This window comes from Ovis aries, chromosome 2 (genome assembly GCF_016772045.2).
Source record: "Ovis aries strain OAR_USU_Benz2616 breed Rambouillet chromosome 2, ARS-UI_Ramb_v3.0, whole genome shotgun sequence".
NCBI lineage: Eukaryota > Metazoa > Chordata > Mammalia > Artiodactyla > Bovidae > Ovis > Ovis aries.
Window position 1 is genome coordinate 160,295,184 of NC_056055.1, and position 26,795 is coordinate 160,321,978.

The 26,795-nt window shown below is 41.5% G+C and overlaps 1 protein-coding gene and 1 long non-coding RNA gene across 5 annotated transcripts in view; one reads left to right on the forward strand and one right to left on the reverse strand.

Annotated features, from left to right (window-relative positions):
- Positions 1-931: 931 nt before the first annotated feature.
- LYPD6B (LY6/PLAUR domain containing 6B) overlaps positions 932-26,795 on the reverse strand; it is a 252,349-nt gene continuing 226,485 nt past the window's right edge. For 2 of the 4 annotated variants that reach the window (XM_060409978.1, XM_060409977.1), the window contains 5 exons: positions 22,610-22,720; positions 17,767-17,919; positions 15,037-15,135; positions 10,754-10,884; positions 932-5,716 (listed from right to left, as the gene is read on the reverse strand). In XM_060409978.1, the coding sequence (XP_060265961.1) occupies positions 5,552-5,716; positions 10,754-10,884; positions 15,037-15,135; positions 17,767-17,919; positions 22,610-22,661 (600 nt within the window). In that variant the 5' untranslated portion in view covers positions 22,662-22,720 and the 3' untranslated portion in view covers positions 932-5,551. The remainder of the gene's footprint in view (positions 5,717-10,753; positions 10,885-15,036; positions 15,136-17,766; positions 17,920-22,609; positions 22,721-26,795) is intronic. The other 2 variants (XM_015093424.4, XM_015093423.4) reach the window with 1 other exon arrangement.
- LOC121818716 (uncharacterized) lies at positions 4,622-26,465 on the forward strand. The gene is made up of 6 exons (XR_006058782.2): positions 4,622-4,736; positions 9,390-9,575; positions 12,287-12,409; positions 12,527-12,668; positions 14,559-17,939; positions 24,628-26,465. It is a non-coding gene; the product is annotated as an uncharacterized LOC121818716 (long non-coding RNA).

The following is a 26,795-nucleotide window of genomic DNA, read 5'->3' on the forward strand; positions in this document are numbered from 1 at the left end:
GACCCTGATGCTGGGAAAGATAGAAGGCAGGAGGAGAAGGGGACAAAAGAGGGTGAGATGGTTGGATGGCCTCACCGACACAATGGACTTGGGTTTGAGTTTGCTCCGGGACTTGGTGATGGACAGAGAAACCTGCATGCTGCAGTCCATGGGGTCACAAAAAGTCGGATACAACTGAGCAACTGAACTGAACCCAGGACCATCCACATAGGGCAGCTCTGCCAAGCCAGAGTATCTTCTAGCTTACCCTAGCCCTTTCTCTGGGACCAATTTTCATAGACCAAAAAAGTGCAGAAATGGAGGTTTAGGAGTTATGTGGTAGATGCTCTTACTTGAGCCTCTACAGCCTCTACTGAGGCCTTGCATTATTGTTTCTAAAGATGATGCCCTAAGGACTCCCAGTACCAGAATCACGACCAGGCAGAAGCTTGTTCAAACTCCAGAGTCCCAGACTCCTTGAACAGTATTCCTGGGATCAAGTATGAAAGCCATATTTTTCACAGCCTACACTCTGAGTTGCTCACATCCTGGATTACACACCCCCCTCCACCCCCAGGTAGTTCAGCTTCTAGCCTCAGCATCTTATAGAAGAGGCCAAGGCAATGAGGGAAGAAGACAGGGAAGGAAGTAGAATTATGAAGGCCAAAGGAGAAGTGAGAGGTGTGTGATACCAGGAAGATGCTAGACTGTTTCAGGTGCACAGCCGAGGAGCTACGCCTAAAGGCAGACTCAAATTACATGACGACAGCCATTTGGTCTCCAGTCTGTACAGCTGTCACCTTCATGCATCCACTACTCACCTCTGGCCTCCGGCGTGCTTCGCCTGCCTCCTCCCCACCCACAACACACACACATATCCAGAATCCCAGTGAAACCCTCCACAAATCAGAGTCGGTGACAGACAATGAGGTGAAAAATAAAATGCACAAGATTCAAAGGTCAGAGCAGAATTTTATAAGATGGCTATTGACACATCACAAAAATTGTGCATAAGGGTAATTTCTGAATTGTGAAATACTTCCCAATTCCACACCACACCTCACTTTCCAAGTCCATGCTGGTTCATGCTGCTCATTTCATGCTTTGCACAGCTTTTAAGTCCTCTCCCAGTGAGAAAGAGAAACCAACCCCCTCTTTCCCTTTTCTTATGAGATGTGTTTTACACAGCACGTGGCACAGCAGAATGCAGACTGTGCAGAAGACAATGCCTGTAATTTCTGGCTGCTAACCTCAGTCAGGTTTGGATTTAGGGAGAGTTTAGACTCAGCAGGGAAAAGATGTGTTCTGTACGACTTTTTGTTTTTTCTTTTCAGAAAGTGAATGATGGACAGGAACTCAAGATTTATTCTAGAATGTAGTATTCAAAATGGAACTTTGACAGGTCACTGCCTCACACTTTGCTCGTATTCGTAGCTAATCCCCCTGTCTTTTTTCTAAGAACAAATCCACATATTCTCCTTTCCTGCCTCCGCTACCCCAGTTCTCACGGGACATTTTGACAAGGTACTTTTCATCTTCTTGCTCATTAGGGGGAAAATGAAATTTAATCTGAGGTCTGGATCACTTGGCCATTCTAGCTCACTATGTAATGGACTGAAAAAATCCATGCAAATGGACTCTGATTAGATTCTTGGATTCTAGTTTTAAAACAATTACATTGGAGACACCACATACAGTCCATTTATAATGCATAGGGATTTCAAGGTCAAGTGTTAAAGGTTTAGGGCTTCTGTTCACTAACATCACCCCCATCTCTTATTCTCTAGTTTAGTGGCTCCAAAAGTGGCTGTGTATCAGGACCACATGAGGAGTTTACTAAAAATACAGATTTTCTGATTCAACTCTAACAAAAAGACTATGACTTTCTGGATTTGGGGCCTGTGAGTCCAGTTTTCTTCTTTAAATATAAACTCCCTGAGTAATTTTCATGCCCCCACCAAGGACCCATTTAGGAAGCACTTCTCTGATCCAGTGGTTCTTAAACTAGTGTGTGCATCAGAAGCACCTGGAAACCTTATTAAAACCCAGATTGACCCCTTAAGAGTTTCTGATTCAGTGGGTCTGGAATGGAGGCTGAGTATTTGAGTTTCTAACAAATTCCCAGGTGATGCCTCCGTTGCTGGTCCCAAGACCACACTAAGAACCCCAACTCCAACCCAGGTTTATTATTCATTAGCACTTATTATGTGACCAAGGACTGGGCTTCTGAAGAGGGAGTAAATCTCTCAGATCAAGGGTAACACACCTAGCATCACAGTCATCTGGGAGCTTCTTCTTTAACATCTAATTATTAGGATTAGGCATGGGCTCCATCCCATCTCCTGAGTCAGCATCTCCAGGAGGCCCTTAGAATTTGTCTTATTTTGAAGTTGGCCAGAAAATTCTGATTACAAGGACTTGAAAACATTGCCTCCGATGAGCCAGACTTATGAGTTCATGAATAACTTACACTAAAAAATTATTTGAAATTCCAATTTAATGGGACATCCCATCCTTTTATTTGTAAATCTGGCACCCCTACTCACTTGGCTGTCTTTGCAGTTTGTTTCCTCTGTGTGTTCTCTCTTTGGCTCAGGATAACTCTATTTTAAATGCTTAGAGGAGAGGTGGTTAGGAGGGCAATCTATGAAAACATATGTAGGGCAAAGAAGAAAAAATTAAGATGTTTCCTTGGGAAACAAAAATAAAAAACACAAAGGAAAATTCATTAATCTAGACAGAAGAAAAAGAAGTACTGTCTGCTAATGGTTTTTACCAGACAATTCATCAACTTCACAGACAAAAGAAACCCTGGGGAATAAAAAGACACCCACCAAAGATGCTCTTAAAATGTTCCAACTGAAGTCATATATAATTAATTTCAAACAAGCATAGCTATGAAAATTCAAATACCTCAAGGTGCTGAGTGAAAGGCAAGATAAATCTACATCAGACTTCAAAACTGCTGCTTCCAGGTCAGTCTCTGGTTCGGCTAGAGACAGGGAGGTAATGACATCTGCCTCCTCCCTGTTTTATTGGAAGGCAAAGAGCTTTAAGATGAGACACTCCCAGTGCATCAGGGTCGAGAAGAAACATATACAGCTCAGCACCTGACAATAGCACATAACCACTAAGAGGCTGAATCAAAGGAACAGAACAAACAAAATGAAGAAGAAAATTCATGGATGCATGTAAGGAAAGTGATCTGATAAACCACTGCAGATGCCAATTCACCGCCATGAGCACCACAGCCCATGCAAAGCAAGCAGCTTTTTCCCAGTGTACTTCTGCCATTTCAGAGGTTAGGGGTCAGCACACTGTTCCTGTAAAGGGCAAACTAGTAGACCTTCCAGACTTCACAGGCCATGTGCTCTTGGCTGCCTCTATTCATCCTTGGTGTTGTAGCAAGAAGGAAGCCTGTAGACAACATGTAAGTGAATAGGCATGGCTAGGGGGTTGCTACAGACTGAATATTTATTTCTCCCCCGAAGTCACGTGGTGGTGGTAGTCATGTTTGACTCTTTGCAATCCCATGGACTGTAGCCCGCCAGGCTCCTCTGTCCATGAAACTCTCTAGGCAAGAACACTGGAGTGGGTTCCCATTCCCTTCTCCAGGGGATCTTCCTGACCCAGGGATTGAAGCCAGGTCTCCTGCATTGCAGGCAGATTCTTTACTTGTCTGAGCCATCAGGGAAGCCCAAATTCACATGTTGAAGCCTAAAGCTGCAATGTGATGGTATTTGGGTGTAGGGCCTCTGGGGGATGCTAGGTCATGCAGGTGGAGTCCTCATAAAAGCAATTAGTATCCTTATGCTCACTCTTCACCCTTTGCCCTGAGCATATATGAAAAGGCCAGTCTGCAAATCTGGAAGAGGGCTCTCACTAGACAGTAGATCTGCTGATGCCTTGATTTTGATCTCCCAGCCTCCAGAACTGTGAGGGTTACATGTTTGAGTTGAAGACACCAGGGCAACAGAATATTAGAAGAGTTGGGAAGACTAAGAGTGGTGGGATGTATTTGATCCATGGCCAACCCCATCATGGATGAGCCAGTGTGGCAAGGACACCATTGTTAGTGGATTCTGTGGAGCACTCAGCATTCTAATGGTAGATGCTCTACTGAAAAACAAAGCAACAAACACTCCACTACCTTCTCACTGTACATATAAAGGCAGAGTGTTTGGAGGTCACTCCAAAGTGTAAAGGTGAGAAATTAGGATTCTAGAAACGGAAGTTGAAGTGAAGTTGCTCAGTCGTGTCTGACTCTTTGTGACCCCATGGACTGTAGCCTATCAGGCTTCTCAGTTCATGGAATTTTTCAGGCAAGAGTACTGGAGTGGGTTGCCATTTCCTTCTCCATGGGATCTTCCTGACCCAGGGATTGAACCCAAGTCTTCTGCATTGCGGGCAGACACTTTACCATCTGAGCCACCAGGGAAGTCCTTTGAAAGTCTAGGACTGTGTTATAAGAATGAAAGAGAAGTCAAGGGGACCAGACATTTTAGCATGGATTTCAAAAGTTTCTCTTGATGGCCCTCCCATTGAGACAGGTTGACTGGAATAGAGACACTGTCACCAGTTTCTCTGTCTTTAAGTTGCTTCTTTCTTTTCTTAATTTTCAGCCATGCTGCTCTGCATGTAGGATCTTCATTCCCTAACCAGAGATGGAACCAATGCCCCCTGTAGGGAAGCAGAGTCTTGACCCCTGGACCACCAGGGAAGTCCCTAAACTGCTACTTCTGAGAGTCTATCACACGGTAAGGTATCACCCTCCTTGCTCAGGGAGGTTTCCTCACCTTCTCAGGTCACTAATTTTGCATTTGGCATCCTTAGAAGGGTTCTTTCCCCCAAAGAAAGAATTAAGTCACCTTGGCATAGGCTTGCACACTTTAAGCCAGAATATAGCACCTGTAGTGCATGATCAGCTTCAACTGGCCTCCTTTATGACACTTGTTGATGAGTTTCATCTCCAAGTCAGCCAAGAAACACATAAGCATGCATTCTACACTTATAATTTAAAAGCTTTATTTCCCCCCCCCCCCACAATTAGCAAATAGGTTTCATATTAGTTCAACTGGAAGTTTTCTTCCTATAGTGGGCTTTCTCGTTACTACTCCCTCAGTGGGGAGACTGCTTTCTCTTGAGGGAAGGATTAGATTTCACAGAGATGCTCTGAACCAGTCACAGAATCGAGAGGGTCTGTTCCAGCAGCCCCTGAAGGAGTCATTTAGGTCAAGGAGTCCTTTCCCCTAAAGGTCTGGTCTGGAGGGGACAACACAGGCTACTGAACCTGCCTGTGGTAGATGTTGGCAGGACCCTCCTTGCAGAATAGACAAAATGCAGCCCTTTTGATCAAGAAACCTAACAGCTACATAAACACTCAGTCCCTGCCAAGTCCCCTTCCTCGTGGCCTCCTGCAGGAGTATCTGAGCTAAGCAAACAGCTGGCTTCTGCTGTGAGGTCCAACGCACATCCTTCAATCTTGAAGAGATTGGTCTTCAAAGTTCGCCATTTTACAGTTGTTAGCTTGTGCTTCAGAGGACTGGTCTCTGCCTCTCCCAGGAAGGTGGCCTTATATCAACGGCAGCACGAAGGCCCACGCCAGCACCGGTAGGTAGAGCGTAGGGGCACCACTGCCAGATGTCCTCTGAGCGTGCATCACAGCGAAGACCGCATTCGTGTGGTTCGTGGGTAACTCAACATTGCAGATCATCCCCTCACAGCAAGACCTACACTCCTGTTACAAAAGGAAGAGAAGGGGGGAGAGCCAGTGAGTAATGGGAAGAAGAGGGGAGGGTTAAACAAAAACCTTCTCCAGCTCTGAGGACAGAAATTTTTTTTATATGAGTATATAAATTTTTATTTAAGTGCAAAATTTTTCAAAAGAGTAATGACTTACAAGAGAAAAAGGCTATCTTATTTTTTAAATGTTTACTGTTTGAGACTAAAAATTATAAATTTGAAAATATACCTTTTAGCCTAACAAATTAACAAAGATTTCCAAAAAGTATGCGAGCTTGGGTCCATGACATAGTTCTCAGACACTGTTACTGAGAATACAATTGCTTCAGTCTTTCTGGGGAGTAATTTGGTAATCTTTATCAAAACCTTTATATAAATCAATCTAGTAATGTGCACCACAAAGATTATGTGGGTTTTTATTTAGACTAGAGAAATATTAAAAACTGCCTAGTATTCTTTATAGGGAAGTAGATGAATTATAGCTATGAACATTTTAATATGATGCAGCCACTAAGAATATGTCTGAATATTTAAACAGGTAAGTTTTCTTTAAAAATTTTTATTTTATATTGGTGTACAGTTGAATAACAATGTTGTGTTAGTTTCAGGTAGCACAAAGTGACTCAATTATACATGTAATTCTTTTCCCACATATAGGTTATTACAGAATATTGACCCTGCTCTATACTGTAAATCCTTGTTGGCTATCTACTAATAAAACATAGTAGTGTGTATACATCAGCCCCAGACTTCCATTTTACCCTCCATCTTTCCACTTTGGTAACCATAAGTTTTCAAAGTCTGTTTTGTAAATAACTTCATTTGTATCATTTTTTTTTGAGGTTCTACATATATGGTATCATATATTTGTTTTTCTCTGTGAGTTATTTCACTTAGTATGATGATCTCTAGGTCCAGCCATATTGCTGCAAATGGCATAATCTCTTTATATATGCCATATCTTTATCCATTCCTCTGTTGATGGACATTTAGGTTGCTTCCATGTCCTGGCTATTGTAAACAGTGCTGCAATGAACACTGGGGTGCACATATCCTTTCAAACCATGGTTTCCTCTGGATATGTGCCCAGGAGTGGGACTGCTGAATCATATGGAAGCTCTATCTTTAGCTTTTTTTTTTAAGGAACCTCCATACTGTTCTCCATGTGGCTGCACTAATTTACATTCCCACAGTATAGCAGGGTTCCCTTTTCTCTACATCTTCTCCAGCCTTCATTGTTTGTAGACTTTTTGATGATGGCCATTCTGACTGGTATGAGGTGATATCTTATAGTTTTGATTTGTATTGCTCCGATAATTAGTAATATTGAGCATCTCTTCACATGCCTTTTGGCCATCTGTATGTCTTCTTCAGAGAAATGTCTATTTAGATCTTCTGCCCATTTTTTGATTGTGGTTTTTTTTTTAATGTATATTGAGCTGCATTAGCTGTCTGTATATTTTGCAGAGTAATCCCTTGTTGGTGGTTTCATTTACAAATATTTTCTCCCATTCTGTGGGTTATCTTTTCATTTTGTTTATGATTTCCTTTATTGTACAAAAGCTTTTGTTTCATTAGGTCTCATTTGGGTTTGTTTTTGTTTCTATTACTCTGGAGATTGATCAAAAAAGATATTGCTGTGATTTGTGTTCAAGAGTGTTCTTCCTATGTTTTCCTCTACAAGTTTTATAGTATCCAATCTTACATTTAGGTCTTTAATCCATTTTGAGTTTATTTTTGTGTCTGGTGTTAAAAAATATTCTAATTTCATTATTTTACATGTGAGTGGCCAGTTTTCCCAGCATCACTTTTTGAAGAAACAGTCTTATCTCTACTGTATATTCTCACTTCCTTTGTTGTAGATTCGTTGACCACGAGTACTTGGGTTGATTTCTGGGCTATGTTGTTATTTCTAGGTTTTTCATGGGTCTATATTTCTGGCTTTGTGCCAGTATCATACTGTTTTGATTACTGTAGTTTTGTAGCAGTGTAGTCTGAAGTTGGGGAGCCTAATTCCTTCAGCTTTTCTTTCTCAGAACTGCTTTGGTTACTCAGGGCCTTTTGTGTCTCCATACAAAATAAATTTTTTGTTCTAGTTTTGTGAAAAATGCCACTGGTAATTCGATAGGGATTGCACTGAGGCTGTATATTACTTGGGTAGTAGAATCACTTTGACAACACGGATTCTTCTAATTCAAGAACATGGTATACCTTTCCATCTGATTGTGCCCTCTTCGATTTCTTTCATCCCTATCTAGTTTTAGAGTACAAGTCCTTTGCCTCCTGGGTAGGTTTATTTCTATGTATTTTTATTCTTTTTGATCTGATGGTAAATGGGACTGTGTTTTTAATTTCTCTCTGATCTGGTGACCTTCCAGAGGGCTCATGCCAGTGAGTACTCTCCAGCACTACCACTGCCAGTGTCTGCGTCCCTGCAGTGAGCCACACACACACACAGCCTAGCCTGGAGACCCTCCAATACCAGTAGGTAGGTCTGGCTCAGGCCCTTAAGAGGTCCCTGCTTTTTTCCCTGGGTTCTAGTGCACACAGGGTCATCTATGTGCCCTCCAGGAGTAGAGTTTCTGTTTCCCCCAGTCCAGTGGAATTCCTAAGACAGACTCCACTGCTGCTGCTTAGTTGGTTCAGTCGTGTCCAACTCTGTGCTGTCCTGTGGACTGTAGCCTGCCAGGTTCCTCTATCCATGGACTCCTCCAGGCAAGAGTACTGGAGTGGGTTGCCATGCCCTCTGCTAGTGGATCTTCCCAACCCAGGGATCGAACCTGGGTCTCCCGCTTGCAGGCAGATTCTTTACCAACGAGCCGTTTGGGAAGCCCTGGCCTTCAAAAGGGCCAGTGATTCTCTGGGGGCTCCTCCTCCATTGCCAAACTCCCCTTGCCAGGCAGGGGAGCCTGATGTGGGGCTCAGAACTCTCACTCCTGTGGGAGAACTTCTCTAATAATTCTTCAGCTTGTGGATTGCCCATGTAGCCAGTATGGGATTTGATTTTATCATGATTGCACCTCTTCTACCATCTCGTTGTGTCTCTGTCTTTGGGTGTAGGATATCTTTTTTGGTGGGTTCCAGCATGTTTTGTCTATGCTTGTTCAGCTCTTAGCTGTGCTTGTTGGTATTTTCATAAGAAAAGGTGAGCTCACATCCTCTACTCCACCAGCTTGTCTCCTGCTAGGTAAATTTTCACACTGTAATTTTTCTAAGTGGAACTTTCCAGGAATTTAGGACAGGCTTGGCAGTTTTGGCTTGGGGGGTCTCTTAAGTGACTTCAGTGAGACAGTAACTGAAGCGCAAACAGCAGGAGGTTAGAAACCGCTCTGAGGACAGAAGTGAGTTGGTTTTTGATCTATGAGTCATCCAGGCCCTTGGGCACCCTTCCCCACAACTGACCTCAAAGTAAAAACCATCTTGAGAGTCTTTTCACTTTGACTGTGATTTATCTGCATCAACCCAAGCATAAGCAAGAAAAAGGCAAATGGAGTAAGACTGTTTAATGGAGTCAACAAATCTCCTGACGGTTTGCAAGGGGAAACACTGAAACAAATGAAAGCTAGGAACCTTGTGGATTGGTCATTGATTTTCTTTCTCAGTACTACTTGGTAGGGGATAATTATGACTCTATTGTCTATACTAATGCCTCATCCCTATCTTTACAGTGACACTGGCTTGCTAATCTGGCTGTTGACTGGTGAAAAACGCTAGCTCTCACAGCACAAGCTTGTTTCAAGAGAAGCATGCTCTTGTCCTAACACCTGGTATAACACCTCCACCTGATAAACCCAGACATTCACAGAGGCTTTCAGGATAAAGTATCTACATCAAATGGCTCCCAGAAGGGCCAGGTAAGATAAATTATCTATCTCAGTAGTTCTCAATCTTGGTTGCACATCAGAATCACCCTGAGGAAGCTTACGAAAAAAATCCTGATGCCCAGGACCTCACTCTGAAGTTCTGTTTCAATTGGTCTGAGTCTGCCCACTGCTACCCCCTTACCAGAGCCTATGAAAAGCTCCAGGAGATTCTCCTGTGTAGCCAGAGCTAAAAGCCACTAGTGGTCAGCACACAAACTTATCCACAAAACAGAAACAGAGTCACAGCCACAGAAAACAGACTAGTGGTTGCCAAGGGGGTAGGAGACGGAAGGAGTGGGAATTTGGGATAGACGCAAACTATTATATAAATGATGGATACATAAGAAGGTCCTACTGTGTAGCACAGGGAACTCTATTCAGTATTCTGTGATAAACCATAATGGAAAAGAATATGACAAAGTATAATTGAATCACTTTGTTCTACAGCAGAAATTAATACGACGTTGTAAATCAACTATACTAAAATAACTTTTTTTTAAAAAGCCACTGGTGTCAGGACCATTTTATGTATGTATAGGCTAAACTGAATTCTAAGATCTCATGAGATTAATACACTGTTAAGTAATTTTCTTAAACATTTCAGGATTCCAGGCATATAAAAGAGTCATGCTCATTTAAAGTGGTAGAATGAGAAAACTGAAGCAACCAATTGATCTAAAATGTTACCTATAGTTCATCATAATAAGCTGGGATTAATCTTTCAGACTCTCACTTCATCTAAGCAGAGGCAGTAAGACAAGGTTTTCTTTATAAAAGGTGTCACCATTTTCCCCTTTGCACCTTCTCTGTGTAACAATCTTGGTGATTTTTGGCCATAAACAAAATACATAAGTTGGGCTCTGTAGCATTGGTCATCCTTTCATGCAGGGATGGTTTACTCCTGGAATTCCAGAGCTTACTTCAGGCAACTCACCCGAAGTCCAAGGTCAAGACCCTAGGGTCTCTGGAGTCTGAGAATTGTCGTTCATTTTCAGTAGTGATACTGTTTGATGGACAGAAAGTCTTCACCTTCTTTCATCTCCATTGTATCAGTGTAAGGGAGTCCCTCAAAGTATACACCTTTGACATATTATTTATCCGTCCTGCCTCTATATACAACCAACCATCAAGAAACTTTTGGACAATAACTTTACACACACACTCCTTACCGTGTGTTCAGAATCTTGGCTGTGGTGGCAGCCAACAAAATGACATTCACTTCTGGAGGCACACTTTTTGGTGATGGATGTACTTCTTCCGTGACTGGTAAAGTGATGTACTGTCAAACAGTATTGCGTATCTAGGCAGGGGGGGGAAATCAATATCACTTTTTACATCACACACACACAAAAACCTTTGAACAATCACTTCAGAAATGACTAAAATTCAGGATGATCCTTAAGTTTCTAGGTGGTTTTTCTGAATAGGTACCAGCTTCTGAAGTATGTGTATTTTTAAAACGACTATAAATGGGCAGTTATCCTTTGGTGCAAGGTAAAGCTGACAAAACAACTGAACAAGACTTTCATCAAAACTCCAGGTCTGCTCATGTCATAAGAAAGTGGCAGTATCTTTCTCTCTCCCTCTGAAGCACATGTTCTATAACTTTAAAATAAAATGAAAACTATAAATGTGGAAAATCCCATGGATGGAAGAGCCTGGAAGGCTGCAGTCCATGGGGTCGCTGAGGTCGGACACAACTGAGCAACTTCACTTTCACTTTTCACTTTCATGCATTGGAGAAGGAAATGGCAACTCACTCCAGTGTTCTTGCCTGGAGAATCCCAGAGATGGGGGAGCCTGGTGGGCTGCCATCTATGGGGTCGCACAGAGTTGGATGTGACTTAGCAGCAGCAGCAGCATAAATGTAAAAAGGAAGTGGGCCACAGCTCTTCCTGTCTCATTGTTTCTTTATATACTAATAGGCCATGTGGCAAACTGGAGTGAAAGCAGGTGCTTCACCTTACACGCCAAGGCGCTTCCCTTACTCATCTAGTTCTCAGGCTCTAATCCTCCCAACGTGTGTGATTTTTCCCCAAAGTATTTCTGTATTTTCTCTTCCTCTTTAGTTCTCTCTTACCTTCTCTGTCCTCCTCTGCTTGGCTAGTTCATTTTCACACAAAGTTACCTTTAACCATTCACATTTTATTACTTAAGAGTTCTCTCAAGAAACCGATTTCACTCACTATTCTGGGACATTCTACTTTAGCTCTGTGCCTCATATTCTAGATATCTCAGGCCAATGAACTGCTTCTTAGTTTACTGAGAAGGGACTAAAGCAGCAGTTGCCAAAATAGTAGGGGCAGGGAGGAGGAAAACTCGACTAAAGTTGAGAAGACAGGACTTAGAGAGCTGCCTCTGTCACAAGTGAGTAAGCCATGTGACAGCCTTTGAGCGGACTTTCTTTTTAGCAAAACGGTAAGTGCACTTGCATTTGGATAGACTTGCTGCAAGCTTTCATGTTAGCAACAGCAAATGCACATTGTGTACCAGCAACCAGGCACTCTTCTAATATGCATTCACTCATTCAGTCCTCACAATAGGCCTTAAGACAAATCATAGTAATATTGTCATTTCACGGATAAAACACTGAGGCTCACAGTCACATGGGTAGAAAGTGATGGAAGATGAGATTCTTGTGGAGGTGGTTTTCCAGGGTTTGTGCTCTCCACCTGCACACAACTGTGCCTCTCTGTACACAGCATTGAGCTGAGCATCAGCAGAGCACCTCTACAAGAGCAGCTGACTGGGACTCAGAAGGAGAGAGAACCACTCCATGTTCTGAAAGGCATTCCAATTTGTACTCCAGACAAAATCGAAAACTGGTAGGTGCATGTGTTCATAGAGTCTGTCACACAGGCTAAAGCAGCCCTACAAAGTCAGAGTAAGAACCGGGGTAAACAAAATAATAAGTGTCATTCTTGTCATATTTTGTTACCTAGAGACTCTATTTTAACACCACTGGCTGATGGCAGAAGCAGAGCCATAAAGGAAAACCTGAGATGACAAAGAACAATAGCCACAGGCCTGTTTGTCCCAAGAAATGGTTGACTCTCACTCCCCTTGATAATGACAAGCTGAAAGGTAAGCAGTCACAGCCTCAGAACTCCAGATGATTATCGTTTGGGGGGCTTGGCTGGTGTACAGTCACACACGCTGGAATGCAGGGTCATCTCGTGTCCATCTCTCCTCCCTGACATTTTCTTGGAGGCAGAAAACTGCAGCATCCCTCTTTTGCTCCCATGTTTCAGCAAAGTTCTAAAACCCAGAAATGCCCATGCAAGCTCCCTTAAAAGTGGCTTTGATTAATGAATTACAAATTGGAACATGTACAGAACTAGTAGAAACAGCGTTTTGTTGTTGTTCACTCGCTCAGTCATGTCCGACTCTTCGCGACCCCATGGACTGCAGCACTCCAGGCTTTCAGGTCCTTGACCATCTCCCAGAGTTGGCTCAAACTCATGTCCATTGAGTCAGTGATGCTGTCTAACCAACTCATCCTTGGTTGCTCCCTTTTCCTCTTGAACAGCATTTGGTAAAATTCAAAAGAATGGGTGACAGTCATAAAGAGGCTGGACATCAATGCCCCAATCTACTGCTGTGCCAAACCCTTCCCCCTCCACCCCCCACCCCGCCAGTTCTCGGGGAAATTTAAAGCAAATGGTTAAATAATTTTCCCAGCCCTCTCACACAAACTAATAAAGAGAGGCATCTGCCTACCTCGCAAACATTGAAATAAACGTCTGTGAAAATGTAGAAACAAATCCCCAAAAGAATACATGCACAGACACATGCACTCAAAGCACAATTCAGTCACATGCTCTCAAGAGCTGTGAGAGATCAAAATCTTCAGAATTATTCTTGAAAAGAAGTGATGAACAATGCTGTCCATGCAAATGTCATAGTCATCTGTCTAACTTAGAGCATAAGATTCTCAGGCCCCTAGAGGTCTCCAGTGTTACCATCAACTGGCTTCACCCATTGGCATCATCAAGGACTTCCCAGGTAGGTCAGTGGTAAAGAACCCACCTGCCAATGCAGGAGATGAAGGAGACGTGGGCTGGGGAAGATCCCCTGGAGGCTGGCACAGCAACCCACTCCAGTATTCTTGCCTGGAGAATCCCATGGACAGAGCAGCCTGGTGGGCTGCAGTCCATGGAGTCACAAAGAGTAGGACTCGACGGAGCACAGCACACTCACAACCCACTGGCATTATCTGGAAGAGGTAGGCCTCTTCCACTGCCGTAAAGTGATACAGAAACTTCCAAAAGACTCACAATAATAGTAGATCAAAGTTGGTAATTGCTAAGTCTGGAAGAGTTTGTTTTTGTTGGCCTTTCACATCTGAAAACCTAAAAAAAGCAGGGTATCCTAAAATACAAACAGCCTGATTTCCTTACAGTTCTAAGTAGAGGTTTTCAATTCTATCAGCACATCCTGTCTGCTTTGCATCCAAGTTTGTTTGTCTGTATTAAGTCATTCATCTTCTCTCCCCCTATGTTCGTCTAAGACCATCTTCTACTGCCCTAAAAGATAATGAAAGAGCCCACTTGGTGCCCACTTCTCTTGTCCCCAACCATTCACTCTGCACACAGGAGCCAGAGCAATATTTTACAATACACCTAGCATCTGGTACTCTATAGCTTCAACTCCCAACACATTTCCAATGAAATCTAAACTTCTTACCAAAACGAAGATCCTGCATGTCCCGGCCCTTATCTCCATCAAATCCTTTCTCTCCCTTCCACTAAGCCTCACCAGCCAGCCTTCCTGTTCACTGTAGAAGCCAAATCTTACCCTTGCGTTGCTGTTCCCTCTTACTGACATGTTTTCCCTATAGATCTCCACAGAGCTGATTTGTTCTGGCCATTTGAGTCTTAGTGCAAATGTAGAGTCCTCAGAGATTTCCTGACTATATAGTCAAAGGCATCCATTCATTCTGTCAATATTTACCAAGTGCCCAATATGGTCCAGGTACTGGATTGCACACTGGGATCTACCAGACAACTAAACGAACTAAAAAGATGCTCAAACGTTTGTCAAGTAAACAAATGAGTCACTTAAGCATCAGTGTATCTCAAGAGGACAGAAACCGTCTTTTGCTTTACAGTAAGTAGGACTTTTCTAGAAGCATCATCAAACATTTCTGACATTCTTAGAATGCCTTAGTCAACACTGTGGTCTGTTTGTTCTCACTGGTAAATATTAATTAAGAAATTCTTCCTCAAAGCACACACAACTATAAATTGAGGCTATGTCATCGGTTTCCATGTACTCTCAGATTAGTCTGATGTCTGTGATAGTCTTGTCAAAAGTTCTCTGATTTCTGTAGAACATCACCAGCCTGCTGGTTTGCTAATCTCATCACATAAGATGCCTTTACTCAGAGCCAGTTGAGAGAGATCTAAATGAGGTCTGGTCACAAAAAGAGTTCCAAACTCAGCACACTTACTTTGTGGGCACCATTTATCTTCTGCCCATCGATTGCAGTTATAATTATCCCCTGCATTTTCACAGGTAAAACACTTGAAGCTGTTTGGAAATGGTGTAGCTTTAAAAAAAAAAGCAAAGGGAAACAATATAGTTAAATTTTTCAAACATCAGATATGGAATAAAATTAGCAACTTTTACCAGAGCAAATAAAATTTACAAATCATTATCCTTACAATTTCTGTTTCTATCGAGCTGGGCTTAACTGCCAGCCTTTGGGGCATTTTCTTTATCCCCTTTTCTTCGAATATTTCATCTATGAATATGCACTACAGAGTACTGCAGATGATTCCATGAACCACTTGGAATATCCATGGTATTGTTCTATTATAATTTGGGAATAAGTGAAAGTTGAGTGGATGGGCAAAGATGGTGGTAGTATTGGGACCAATACTTTGATATATTATTGGCCCTGAAAAGAACTGGAGTCATTAAGAAGTAATTTATTATTATAACCTAAAGAGCCCCATGACTTGCAGAGGTATAATAAAGGTTAAACAAGAGACTGCATGAAAAATCTCTCTTAGGATCCCTGGCATATCAAACCACATTGATTTCCATCCCTATGTACTTGCTTTATAGCTAGGCTTAACTTCAAACAAGTAATTTCATTTGATATGTCAATTATCCCTACATTAGACATCAACCAGGAATGTAACATTTAATATCAGGATGATAGTAATTTTCAGGCCTTTGTGCTCAGGCAAGGGTGTTATAGAAACAAGAATTATGAACTGCTGGCAATCTGGAATGATAACAACTAGTATGTTCTTTTTTCTGCCTTGTATCTTGTTATTTTGATGGGCAAGAAATCAAATGGATAAATTTGACATTTCTTTGTACACCAGAGTGTAAAGCCCTGTGTGAAACATTTAATTCTATTTTTGAAGACTGAAATAAAGATCAAGGTAACCCAAACCATCCTAGCAACCTGACCCCAAGTTGGGATGATAATTAGAAGGTGGTGGATATTTCACATACAGGGGAGAGTATTATTGATGCATAAACCAAGAGCAAACTATCAAAAGCTAAAACTCAGAGGACACAAAATCAGTTACCACAAATGCATTTCAGTTTTGCCTATGCATAGGTAAATAAAGAATGAAATCCATTTTCACCTACTAATTCAGTACAGTTTAAAAAATGCTAAAACTCATTGCTGGTAGGTGAATAGTTAATGTGAAAATTGGCACTACCTTTTTGATTTAGTAATTCCTAAAATCTGTTCTAAGGTCATTAGCCAGTGAAAAATGCATTTAAAAAGATTTTCAGTGAAGTATAAACATTTAGTTTGTTTATGATTGTGTGTGTGTCACTGCCAGCTGTATGAGTGAAAACATTTTTTAATGTAAGACATTAAGATACTTTCAAAATCATGGAAACGTATTCAAAATACAATGTAAAGGAATAAACGCTCCTGCAAAATTAAATCTGTTTGATCTCAGTATGTCACATATTTTAAAACATATACATATTTAAAAACATATACATATTTAAAAACATATATAGAGAAAAAGCAACATAAGAACATGCAGTCGAAAATCCTCACATACTCTCATGTCAGCCCTCCGTATGTCCCTCTGCAGACCGTGTAGTACTGTTTACTATTGAAAAAAATCCACATAAAAGTGAACCCAGGCAGTTCAAATCCATGTTGGTCAAAATGTATGCCAAAATGTAAAGAAGAGCTCGCTCTGAATCTTGGGATTATGAATAAATTTTCTTATTCTACACATTTACCAGTCTTTTTTGGAATTTTCTATAATAATCAAGTATTAATTTTATATCTTTAATAATTTGCTCATCATAAAGTTATATTAGGCTTAAAAGGTTAAACATTTGTCAATAATTTAGATTTTATGATAATGATGTCTATGCTAAGCTATCAAGTATACAACCACTACCAATTTAGAAATTTATAATAAATGGTAGTTCAAGGTGTGTGGGGTATACATGTGTATGGCTATGTAGTATATATATGCATACACACATACTTACTAAGGACTGAATGTCCTAAATAACAAAATACAAAGTGCAGAATGGTAACCATACAGGAGTATGAACACTCCTCATCAGGAGTATAAAGACAGTTGTTCCCAAACCTGACTCTCTGAGCAAAAAGAGAAAGAATTTCACATCCCACCCTCCTGACTACTGAATCTCTGGAGAAGAAACCCAGGAATATGTAATTTTGAAGGCTTTTGTTGTAATTCTGATACTCTTCCAGGTTTGTGAACCACTGGCATTAACATTTCTAAAACTATTTTTGTCTACCACACATTCTCTACAAGGTATATCGGAGAAGTTTTACTTGTCTGAAAAGAGAGAAAGGAGGGGAAATTTTATATATAATTTATGCAGAATCTTCCTATAGTCAAAATCCTTCTCCAAGGAAGAGATCGGCAAAGAAACACTGAATTTCCCCTGCTGAGCCATTCTTAAGGACAGTGTTCAGAAAATTATTTTAAACATGAACCCTTTTAAGACTTCAGCAGGAAGCCAAACCATCTTAAAGAAATGGAGAAAATTTCTGTCACCACGTGTCACCCTTACCCATGGAAGTAATGAAGACTTTCCGATTTATGCTTGATATAAACCAAATGTTCCAGAATCAGCAAGGTTACTATAGGGAAACAGAGATTTTGGTTATTCCGATCCCATGTCACCGACAATGGTGACAACCACTACTTACGATCAAGAGGAGGCCGCACATTATAGAAGTTGATGTTCTTGGCAAATACCCGGTTTTCAGAGAAGATAAAAGTCTGGACCACAGCTACCGTGAGGACGTGACAGAGGAGCAGCATTCTGACCCCAGGTGTGGGGAAGCCCAACACTCGTATACCTGTGGTGAAAAGAGACGAGGTGAGTTTCTCTGCGTTTTATACATCACTGTGCTGTGCTTAGTCGCTCAGTCGTGTCTGACTCTTTGCGACCCCATGGACTGTAGCCCGCCAAGCTCCTCTGCCCATAGGGATTCTCCAGGCAAGAAGAATACAGAGTGGGTTGCCATGGCCTCCTCCAGGGATCTTCCCAACCCAGGGATCAAACCCTGGTCTCCCACATTGCAGGCAATTCTTTACCAGCTGAGCCACCAGGGAAGCCCACGAGGAGCGTTTGGCTTCTGTTTGAAAAAGCTTGATTATTTAAACGTATCCAACCATCTGCTTGTTCTCTAGAGCCACACCTGTGACTTAAGGGTACTCTTCCCCATCAGGTGAAAGCTAAGCTGTTGCTACCTTCTACCGGGCAGGCTCTGCAGGACACCTGGTGGCTTAGGTCCCAAGAGATGGAGCAGTGGTCCTGGCCTGCCTGCACCCCATTCCATCACTGCTCGGCCAGAACTGGCTGGGTGACTTTGTGCTGAGTCACCTGATCTTTTAACAATCGCAATTTGGTTCAACTGGGTTGCTCCACTGAAGTTGCTGAACCACCTCTCTGAAATTCCAGTCCCTGAGTCAATACTTAATGCTTGATGAATTTTGCAATTCTTTCAAAACTTGGAAGACACAATAAAAGTTGGAAAAGTAGGAAGGACAGTGAGTAAAAGGGCAACCAGTTTGAGAAACAAAGCCTCAACTGGGTCCCAGAGCACATAGACACTGAAGAGAGAAAGGAGAGTCACTGTGAAAGGCCGTCCCCACCTGTATCCTGTCTCGCCAGGAGCAAGGGGAGGGGCCAGGAGATTCTCAAGGGAACAGAGTAACAGTTGTTTGAAAACCACACACATAATGTTAATTCTGGCCCACAGACACTGCTTATTGCTTTCAGCCACTTCAAGTTGGCAGGGCCAAAACCCAGAGAAAGTGGTTTGCACACGGCACTCGGTAAGGTGTTTCATCTTAATTAAGCCCACAGATTCTATCCTCTTGAAGCAGACCTGCTAGTAAGGAAACCTTCAGGAGAGATGCTCAGAGCCTGTAACATCACCACCGACAGGTTCTCTTTCACAAGCGGGAGGCGTGGGCAGCAGAAAAAGGAAGTCATTTGGAGTCCAAAGACTTTGGTTCAGGTGCTGGCTCTGCCATTTATTAGCGGCCTGACCCTGGGCAAGCTCTTTAGATTCTATTACCCTCAATTTCCTCATCTGTAAAGTGATTCAATAACACCCAGCCTGCCCACACCCTGGGTCATTGTGACCATCCAATAGAGGCTTGGGTAGGATCACATAGAACTGTGTGCATAAGAGCACTTGTAATACAAGCTCTGTGAAAACGGTGGAATCTTGGGGTTCAAAGACAATGGCTGAACCTGTCTTCTTGCTGATTCAATAGGTCTCAGTGGGTTTAGGGAAACTTCTAAAGGAAAAAAAAATATGTCCACATATCTAAGCATAATCCCTGACATGGATATTTTCCCTGTAGCTAAGATTAAGAATGCATAATTTCTAGGGATTTTATGCCATCTCTGAGTATACTGGTTTTGCCTAAGGGGATAATAATGCCTACCAGTAAGCTGAATATTAGACAAAATGCACCCATGACATACCATCCCTACAGCTGGCTTCTGCCTCTGAGAGAACTAAGTCCCTAAGGAAGGACTCAGGGTAAAAAAACTTGGCAAGTTTCACAAAACAATAATGCTAAACGCTGTACACTGCATCTCAGCTCAGTCCAAAATCAGACCTAGTGATATACAAATATGTATCTCATTCTGCCCTTGCTCATTTTAGAAATCACAATTGACCTTTCACAGTTACTGGGTTTCCAAATCCTATTGTTATGCTCTTTCTTAAAAAAAATGAACATTTAACCAACTCTGTAATTCCTTATAAACAAGTGGCTATATTGACACAAATTCCGCTTCTCCTATTTCTTTCTCTGAGTTGGACTATTCCATGTCCATTATAAATCTGTAGCCAAGTAATGGATACCCTCTTTGTTATACTAGCGGAGACCCTCTGAGTAGGGGAGACTAATCCCTCTTTCACAAACATGACTGTGTTGTAAGAGCACTCACAAGTGCTCTTGTAAATAAGGTGGTGGTGGTGGTGGTTTAGTCACTCAGTTTTCTGACTTTTTGTGACCCTATGTACTGTACCCCCCCAGGCTCCTCTGTCCATAGGATTTTCCAGGCAAGAATACTGGAGTGGGTTGCCATTTCCTTCTCCAGGGGATCTTCCCGACCCAGGGATCAAACCATGTCTCCTGCACTGGCAGGAGGATTCTTTAGCACTGAGCCACCTGGGAAGCCCCTGTAATATAGAGAGAATGCATAAGATCACAGCGTTCATATTATCTATATCCAAGTCCCTTTTGCATCACTAAGTGCCAACTATGGGACTTGAGTTGCTTAAGTTTCCCAAGCCTCAGCATCTCCATCTCCAGAACAGGCATAACGACAGTCCCTACTTCAAAGTATGGAAGTGAGGGCTGAGTGACATCATGCATAGAGAGAACTCAGCCAGTGCTGGGCACATGGTCAAAACTGTATTCACTGAGCACTTTCTATTCAGTAGTAAAGATCATTAGCTCAAGTACCTGCCTTCAAACCTACCATCTGAATAGCACCTAACACAAGTTCCTCAACCTCTCTGTATCATAATTTTTGCATCTATAAAATGGGAATAATAATAATAGTACCTACCTCATAGGGGTATACAAATTTGTTAATACACATCTATCTATCTCATTACTTATGTGCTCAGCATTTTGCTAATTCTGAAGCATTTACTATTATGAACTAATCACCAAGTACTTCGGAATCACAAGTCAGAACCCCTAATTTTCCTCACATAATCTCAGACAAAAGCCCATCCATTCAATACACCATTACTGACACCTAGTACATAACAGACATTTTCATCGCTGGATCCCCAACAAAGTCTTTGCTCTCAGGCAGTTCGCATTTTAGAGGGAGAAGACAGGCAGTACATACGGAAAAGGCCATAATTTCTGACTATTGTAAATTCTGTGGAGGGAACATGTGTGTTATGTCAGTGGACAGAAGGAACTGCTTAATATATATGGTAAGTCCAGTACATCAGAGTAGGTGACATTTATACAGGTGAATTTAATGTTGATAAGGACATGTCCAAGCAAAGAATCAAAGGAAAAGAAACCAAGTCCTTAGATCAGAAGAACTGTGTCTCACTGGGGGAACTCAGAAAGCAGTTAGTGTGACCAGAGCATGCAGAGAGAGTGGAACAGACAAAGCCAGAATCGGTGAAGCCAGACTACACAGGCACTTCCAGGCCATGGCAAGGATCTCAGATCCAGCCGAGTCGAGAAACTGTTCTGTTTTAGATTATCTAGTTTTGAAAACTACTCTCAAGGAAGCTTTGTCTCTGGAAAGTAGTAATTGGTCCAAAATGCCTAGTCCTATTTCTAGCCCCAGGAAAAAAGGAATACAAATAACAGTGAACACAGGAAGGAAGAATTCAGATACACCTCAAAGGTTCTTCTGGATGACATCATGCATGATATGATGGCTCATAGAAGACTTAAAAACAACGGAAGGAACAACAAACCCAAGAATTAGACTTGTGTTGTGGTTTCTCCTTTCCTGGAAAAAGCACCGTAGAGAATATAGTCTCATTACTATAGTCTCATTACAAGGTCGGAGGGTTCAGGGGCAATATGTGCAAAGATCCTAGCACACAGCCTGGAACACAGCATGCCCTCAAAATGTGTCTGTGCAGGTTCTTCTAGAACAAAAGTTGATAATGGTGAAAAATAGGCCACAAGAATGTTGCTTCCATATAGACTAGATGTATTTTCCTTTCTGGTTTTAGTTAAAACAGCATAGTCTTATTCTATCAAGATCCTCTAAAACTGCAAAGGTTGTACCTGTCAAATGAGGGAAGCACCAAATAACAATATCTCATATTTTCCAGAGCATGTTTTATAATCTACTACATACTGCTTTTCCCATGGCACCTATATTTATCTCTCTTTTTTAGTGTATAGGTTTGTGTTAACATGACTATTTTATTTTTCACAACCCAAAGACATTAGGATAATGAAAAAGCAAATGACTAAATTATAGTATCTGAAAGTAGTTTCACATTTGGAATCATTTCATGGAGACTCTGAACTAAAATTTATCTGCTGAGGCTTTGCTGAGTAGGCTCTTGTTGCAGTCTTTCTTGCAGAACAAGGTTATAGCAGAGTTTGTATTCTGCTCCAGAAAGGGGAAAAAAATCTTTAACACAAGCTAGACTAACCCATTCTGTTACTTTCTCTAGGACTATCACACAGCTGAGTTCTTCATGTGCCAGAGGGGGACCTGCGAGGAACTTAAGGTTATTTGCCTTATCATGTCCATATATGTTTTCCCCCGGGTTAAAACCTACACATAATGGTTAACAATAGCTGCTCTCTGACTTAGAATACAGCCATTATAATTCAGCTTCCTGTAACTTGGATGTTTTCTTACTTTGACACTAACATAGCCTCACATAGACATTAGATACCTGGTCCACACTTCTCAAACCCACGGGTGGCTCAAAACAGCCCCACCCCACCAACCCCCAACAGAGCTCATCACCATCATCCTTCTTTCTCAGATAGAAGACCTTGTCAAAAACCCCTCACCTCTGGTGCTGGTCTTTATTTTAGGAGTCCTCTCCTTGGAAAGTATATTCATTCTTGTTCCAGAATGCAGTGTGCTTCCTTGCCAAGAGAAGGGATTTCTGCAAGGCACATCTGTAGGGTTACAGCAGGGACAGGCAACTCTCAGGCACTCAGGGAATGGCAGGTAGCCAGATGTGTAAATTCAGGAAACTCCATATGAGACTGGCCCACTACTGCCAGGAGTAATGGACATACATGGCTCATGGTCCAGAAGCATGACTGTTTCCCAGGTTCCAGCCATGGTCATCATCCCATCCTACATGTGGCATTTTTAAGCTTTCTGGGGTACGTGCAGGCCTCAGGAATGGCACACCCTTGACCTCAAGCTCTTCTGAGATAGGAAAAGGACCTCCGTCACTTTTATATCCCCTAGGTCCACACTCAGCACATGGTAGATATTCAATAGATACGTTTTGGAACAGAACAAACATCATTAGCTATGACCTATTATAAGGAGCACGTTTCTTAGCAAGTAACACAGATTGTGGGCAATAAGGAGCTGGCAGGGCATCCAAAGATGATAAAGATGATGGGGATCAAAAGGAGATTTGAAACCCGAGACCAAGCAGAGGTGGTAAACACCAGCACAGCTTATACAATTGCGAAAAATGAGTCAGCAAGCGCCAGGCCAACCTCCACTGCCAATAAAACAAATGCAACAGATAATTTAAGGGGAGCAGCTCTCCTAAGTCCAACATGCCTATCAACACCTGCATTAACACCTTCCTGCAAGCATCACTTATCCGTGCTAAGACACTTTAATGGCAAACCTAATGGGCCTGCTTTCCCTTGTAAAAAGAATAGAAGGCAAAGAGAAAAATGCAACATAAGTGCTGGAATTTTACTCACAGTGGAAAAGATGAAAACACTCCTCAGAAAAGGAGAAATTTGCCAGGAAACTTTACAGTCTATCACAAGGGTAGTACTACTTGTTTCCAGCTATTTGAGTTTGACCAATGGCAATATTCTGGTTCCCAAGAAATTTGGCAAGATGATCCATGGGCTATAGGCTGAGACTCTGCTTCAGCTGTCTTCCTTGAGGGGACCTGACCTGGGCGATGTGAGCCTGGCCCTGCCCCTCATAATTGACCCTCTCTGACAGATTCTCTGTTTCCAGTTCCTGGATAATTCCTCCCCCTGCCTCCCAACCCAAGTTTAAATATTAATTTTAAAGATATTTAATTTAGCATTTCTATGTGCCTGAAGCAAAATACAAGAGAGAATTTTAGCTTATGCTCAGTCCATCATCTTTATCTGAAAATACAAAAATCTCCATGGAGTACCATGGATTTTACTCTTGCATAAAACATTCAATAGGGAAAAATGGAATCATGATTTGACCTCTCTTTACAGCTTGTCCAAATCTTGAAAGCAGCATGTTTATAAGTCAGGCATTCATACTAGGTACTGTGCCAAGCACTTATATCCAACAGTGAGTAAGAGACATAGTCCCTGTGCTGTCACACATTATTGGAGCCCAGAAGTTAACGTGAGCCACTGGTGAATTATGACTGTCAAATATTAATACTGTCATCCTTGAGGCAAAAATGATGGGCTTTAGATTCAGGAAGACCTAAAGACCCTGATACTGGGAAAGACTGAAGGCAAAAGAAGGGGGCAGCAGAGGATGAGATGGTTAGTTAGCATCACTGACTCAATAGACATGAATCTGAGCAAACTCCAGGAGATAGTGATGGACAGGGGAGCCTGGCATGCTGCCAGCCCATGGCGTCACAGAGTCAGACACAACTTAGCAATTGAACAACAACAAACAGGATAAAATTCTAGCTCTACATTTCATAATCAGGTGTCCACAGAGTTAAGAAGTACTGTCCCCATTTGCCAGAAAGACAAGTGAGGCTTAGAGTCAGGTGGGTAAATTTTCTAAATTGTGTGGCCTGAGTGCAATAACATAGGTAACTCCTATTTTACTGAGATGATGTTTAAGACTTGTTCTCCCTCTCTTTTCCTCCCCTGAGGCTTCTTCAGACGATATTAGCAGAATAGAGATCAGATCAAGGGATATAACTGTCTAACTCCATTCCATATCAGCTGGACCAAATCTGGTACACAGTGTGGAGTTCTGTGCACTCATTTCTCAAGAAGATTCTGAAGTTCTCTCTATTGCAACCAAGTGGAGAGCTGGGATGAATGACTGCCAAGGTTCCTTCACGTCTAATATTCTATGATTTTAGGGGAAGAATATTAATGAAGACTTTTAGTTATGCCATAAAAAGTCATAATGACTACAATATTACCATAATATTTCAGATTCCCACTGTTCTCTTTTAAAGAAAATCTTTCAAAAAATCTCATCAAACACAGGATCAAAAACTCACAGAACTGAGTATCTCATTTCTAAACATAAAGGTGTGCATTTTACAGTGTTAAGACGGGAGTTTTTCCTACTACATGCAATGTGGTACAAGATACTGTCTAAAACTGTGCTAACATTAAAATCACTTCATTATGCAAACCAAATTTAAATCTAATTGTGAACTAATACAGGGCCCATAAGTGTGTAATTTGGGTGAAGAAATTTAATCAATTGTAAAGAAATCTTTTTAAATGGGATTCAAATTTTAAGAAATAGCTAAAAGATACTTCCAAAGTAATAGCTTTTCAGTTGCATTTTTGTCCAAGATATAATTTTACATCTTTTCGAGAAGGCTTTCATGACACTGGAGAAATAAGACAGTAAGAATTCCAAATGAACCATATTTAAAAGCTTAGATGTTTGAGACTTGGAAAATGGATTCCTTTTAAAAAGGATCAAGATTGGTTTGTCGTGTTTCATTGAACTCTTTGGACAAATGGTAGAGACCTAATAAAATATGTTAATTGATTATATCTAAAAGTACCCTTCACATGGGTGGAATAATTTTTACACAGTTTGCTTCCATAAGCGATTTTTAAGAGGCCTATGCCAAGTCAAATTAAAGCATTAAGGTTCTCAAAATACGGTGTAAAAACCATACTGGATGAAAGGAAAAATAAAGATCCTAACCCCTTGTACGAATGGTGTTCCTCGGCTGTACGTCACGCTCTGCTCTGTACTGCCCAGGAACCAAGGGAAATATATGTGGAATACACATTCTCATGATTTGTAAACAGAAAACTCCCTAGTCCTTAATTCTCAAATTAATGGGCCCTATGCATTTTTCTACAGAGAGCACCAAAGAACATGCAGATAATGCCTGAAATTTGTTTTGAAGAGCTCAAGACGCATCCCTCATTTGGCCATTTCTTTAAAGAAAAAAAGCCAAAGGCATAATATTGAGGCAATTTTATAAAGATATTTCCGCTGTCAGGCAGGCAAATGAGGGATGTTATTTTCTTTTCTGTGCAAGAGAGGTTTCTTTAAATTTGAGAGGAAGGCAGAATAACTGGACAGAACCTCTTCAAGAGAGCTGCAGGCACAGAGGTGTTGGTGTTGTTAACGCGCCATGCCACCCGCAGAACTTCCCGGATGTAAACCGAGTGGCAGCAGAGGCTAGGCACAGAAGACATTGTTTTTTATGTTCCCCATCCATGCTGGCTGTACTGAACTCATGTCTTTTAATAGCCAATCAAAGTTCTCATAATAGAAATCTAGGCTGAAATGTCCAACAGCTGGCTAAGGACCCATTATTCTACAATTGTTGAGTAGAGGAGAACAATCCAAATATGCCTTCTCTAACACATGGCATACAGAACTCAACTGAGAAAATTTAGCTTTCAAGGTCACTAGACATGCAAATGACGGCGAGCACTTTTGACTGTATTTAGCCTCAGCAGACATAGAAAAATGACCATAGAAATAAAGTATGTATACTGATGTGTGTCTCATTTGAATCTCTCTGTATATATTCTAACATGATGGAACATCTGTACCAAAACAGAAATCTTAGATGATAATTTCATCTGGATATGTGTGTATATGTGTACATATGTATATATGTATGTATATATATGTATACATATATATGTATATGTGTGTGCATATATGCAAATGTACGTACATATCTTATGAATGAAATAACTGCTTAAGCGCTATGACAAAGTGACCCTGAGCATGTGTTCTTGCTAAGTCGCTTCAGTCATGTTCGACTTTTTGTGATCCTGTGGATCACAGCCTGCCAGGCTTCTCTGTCCATGGGATTCTCTA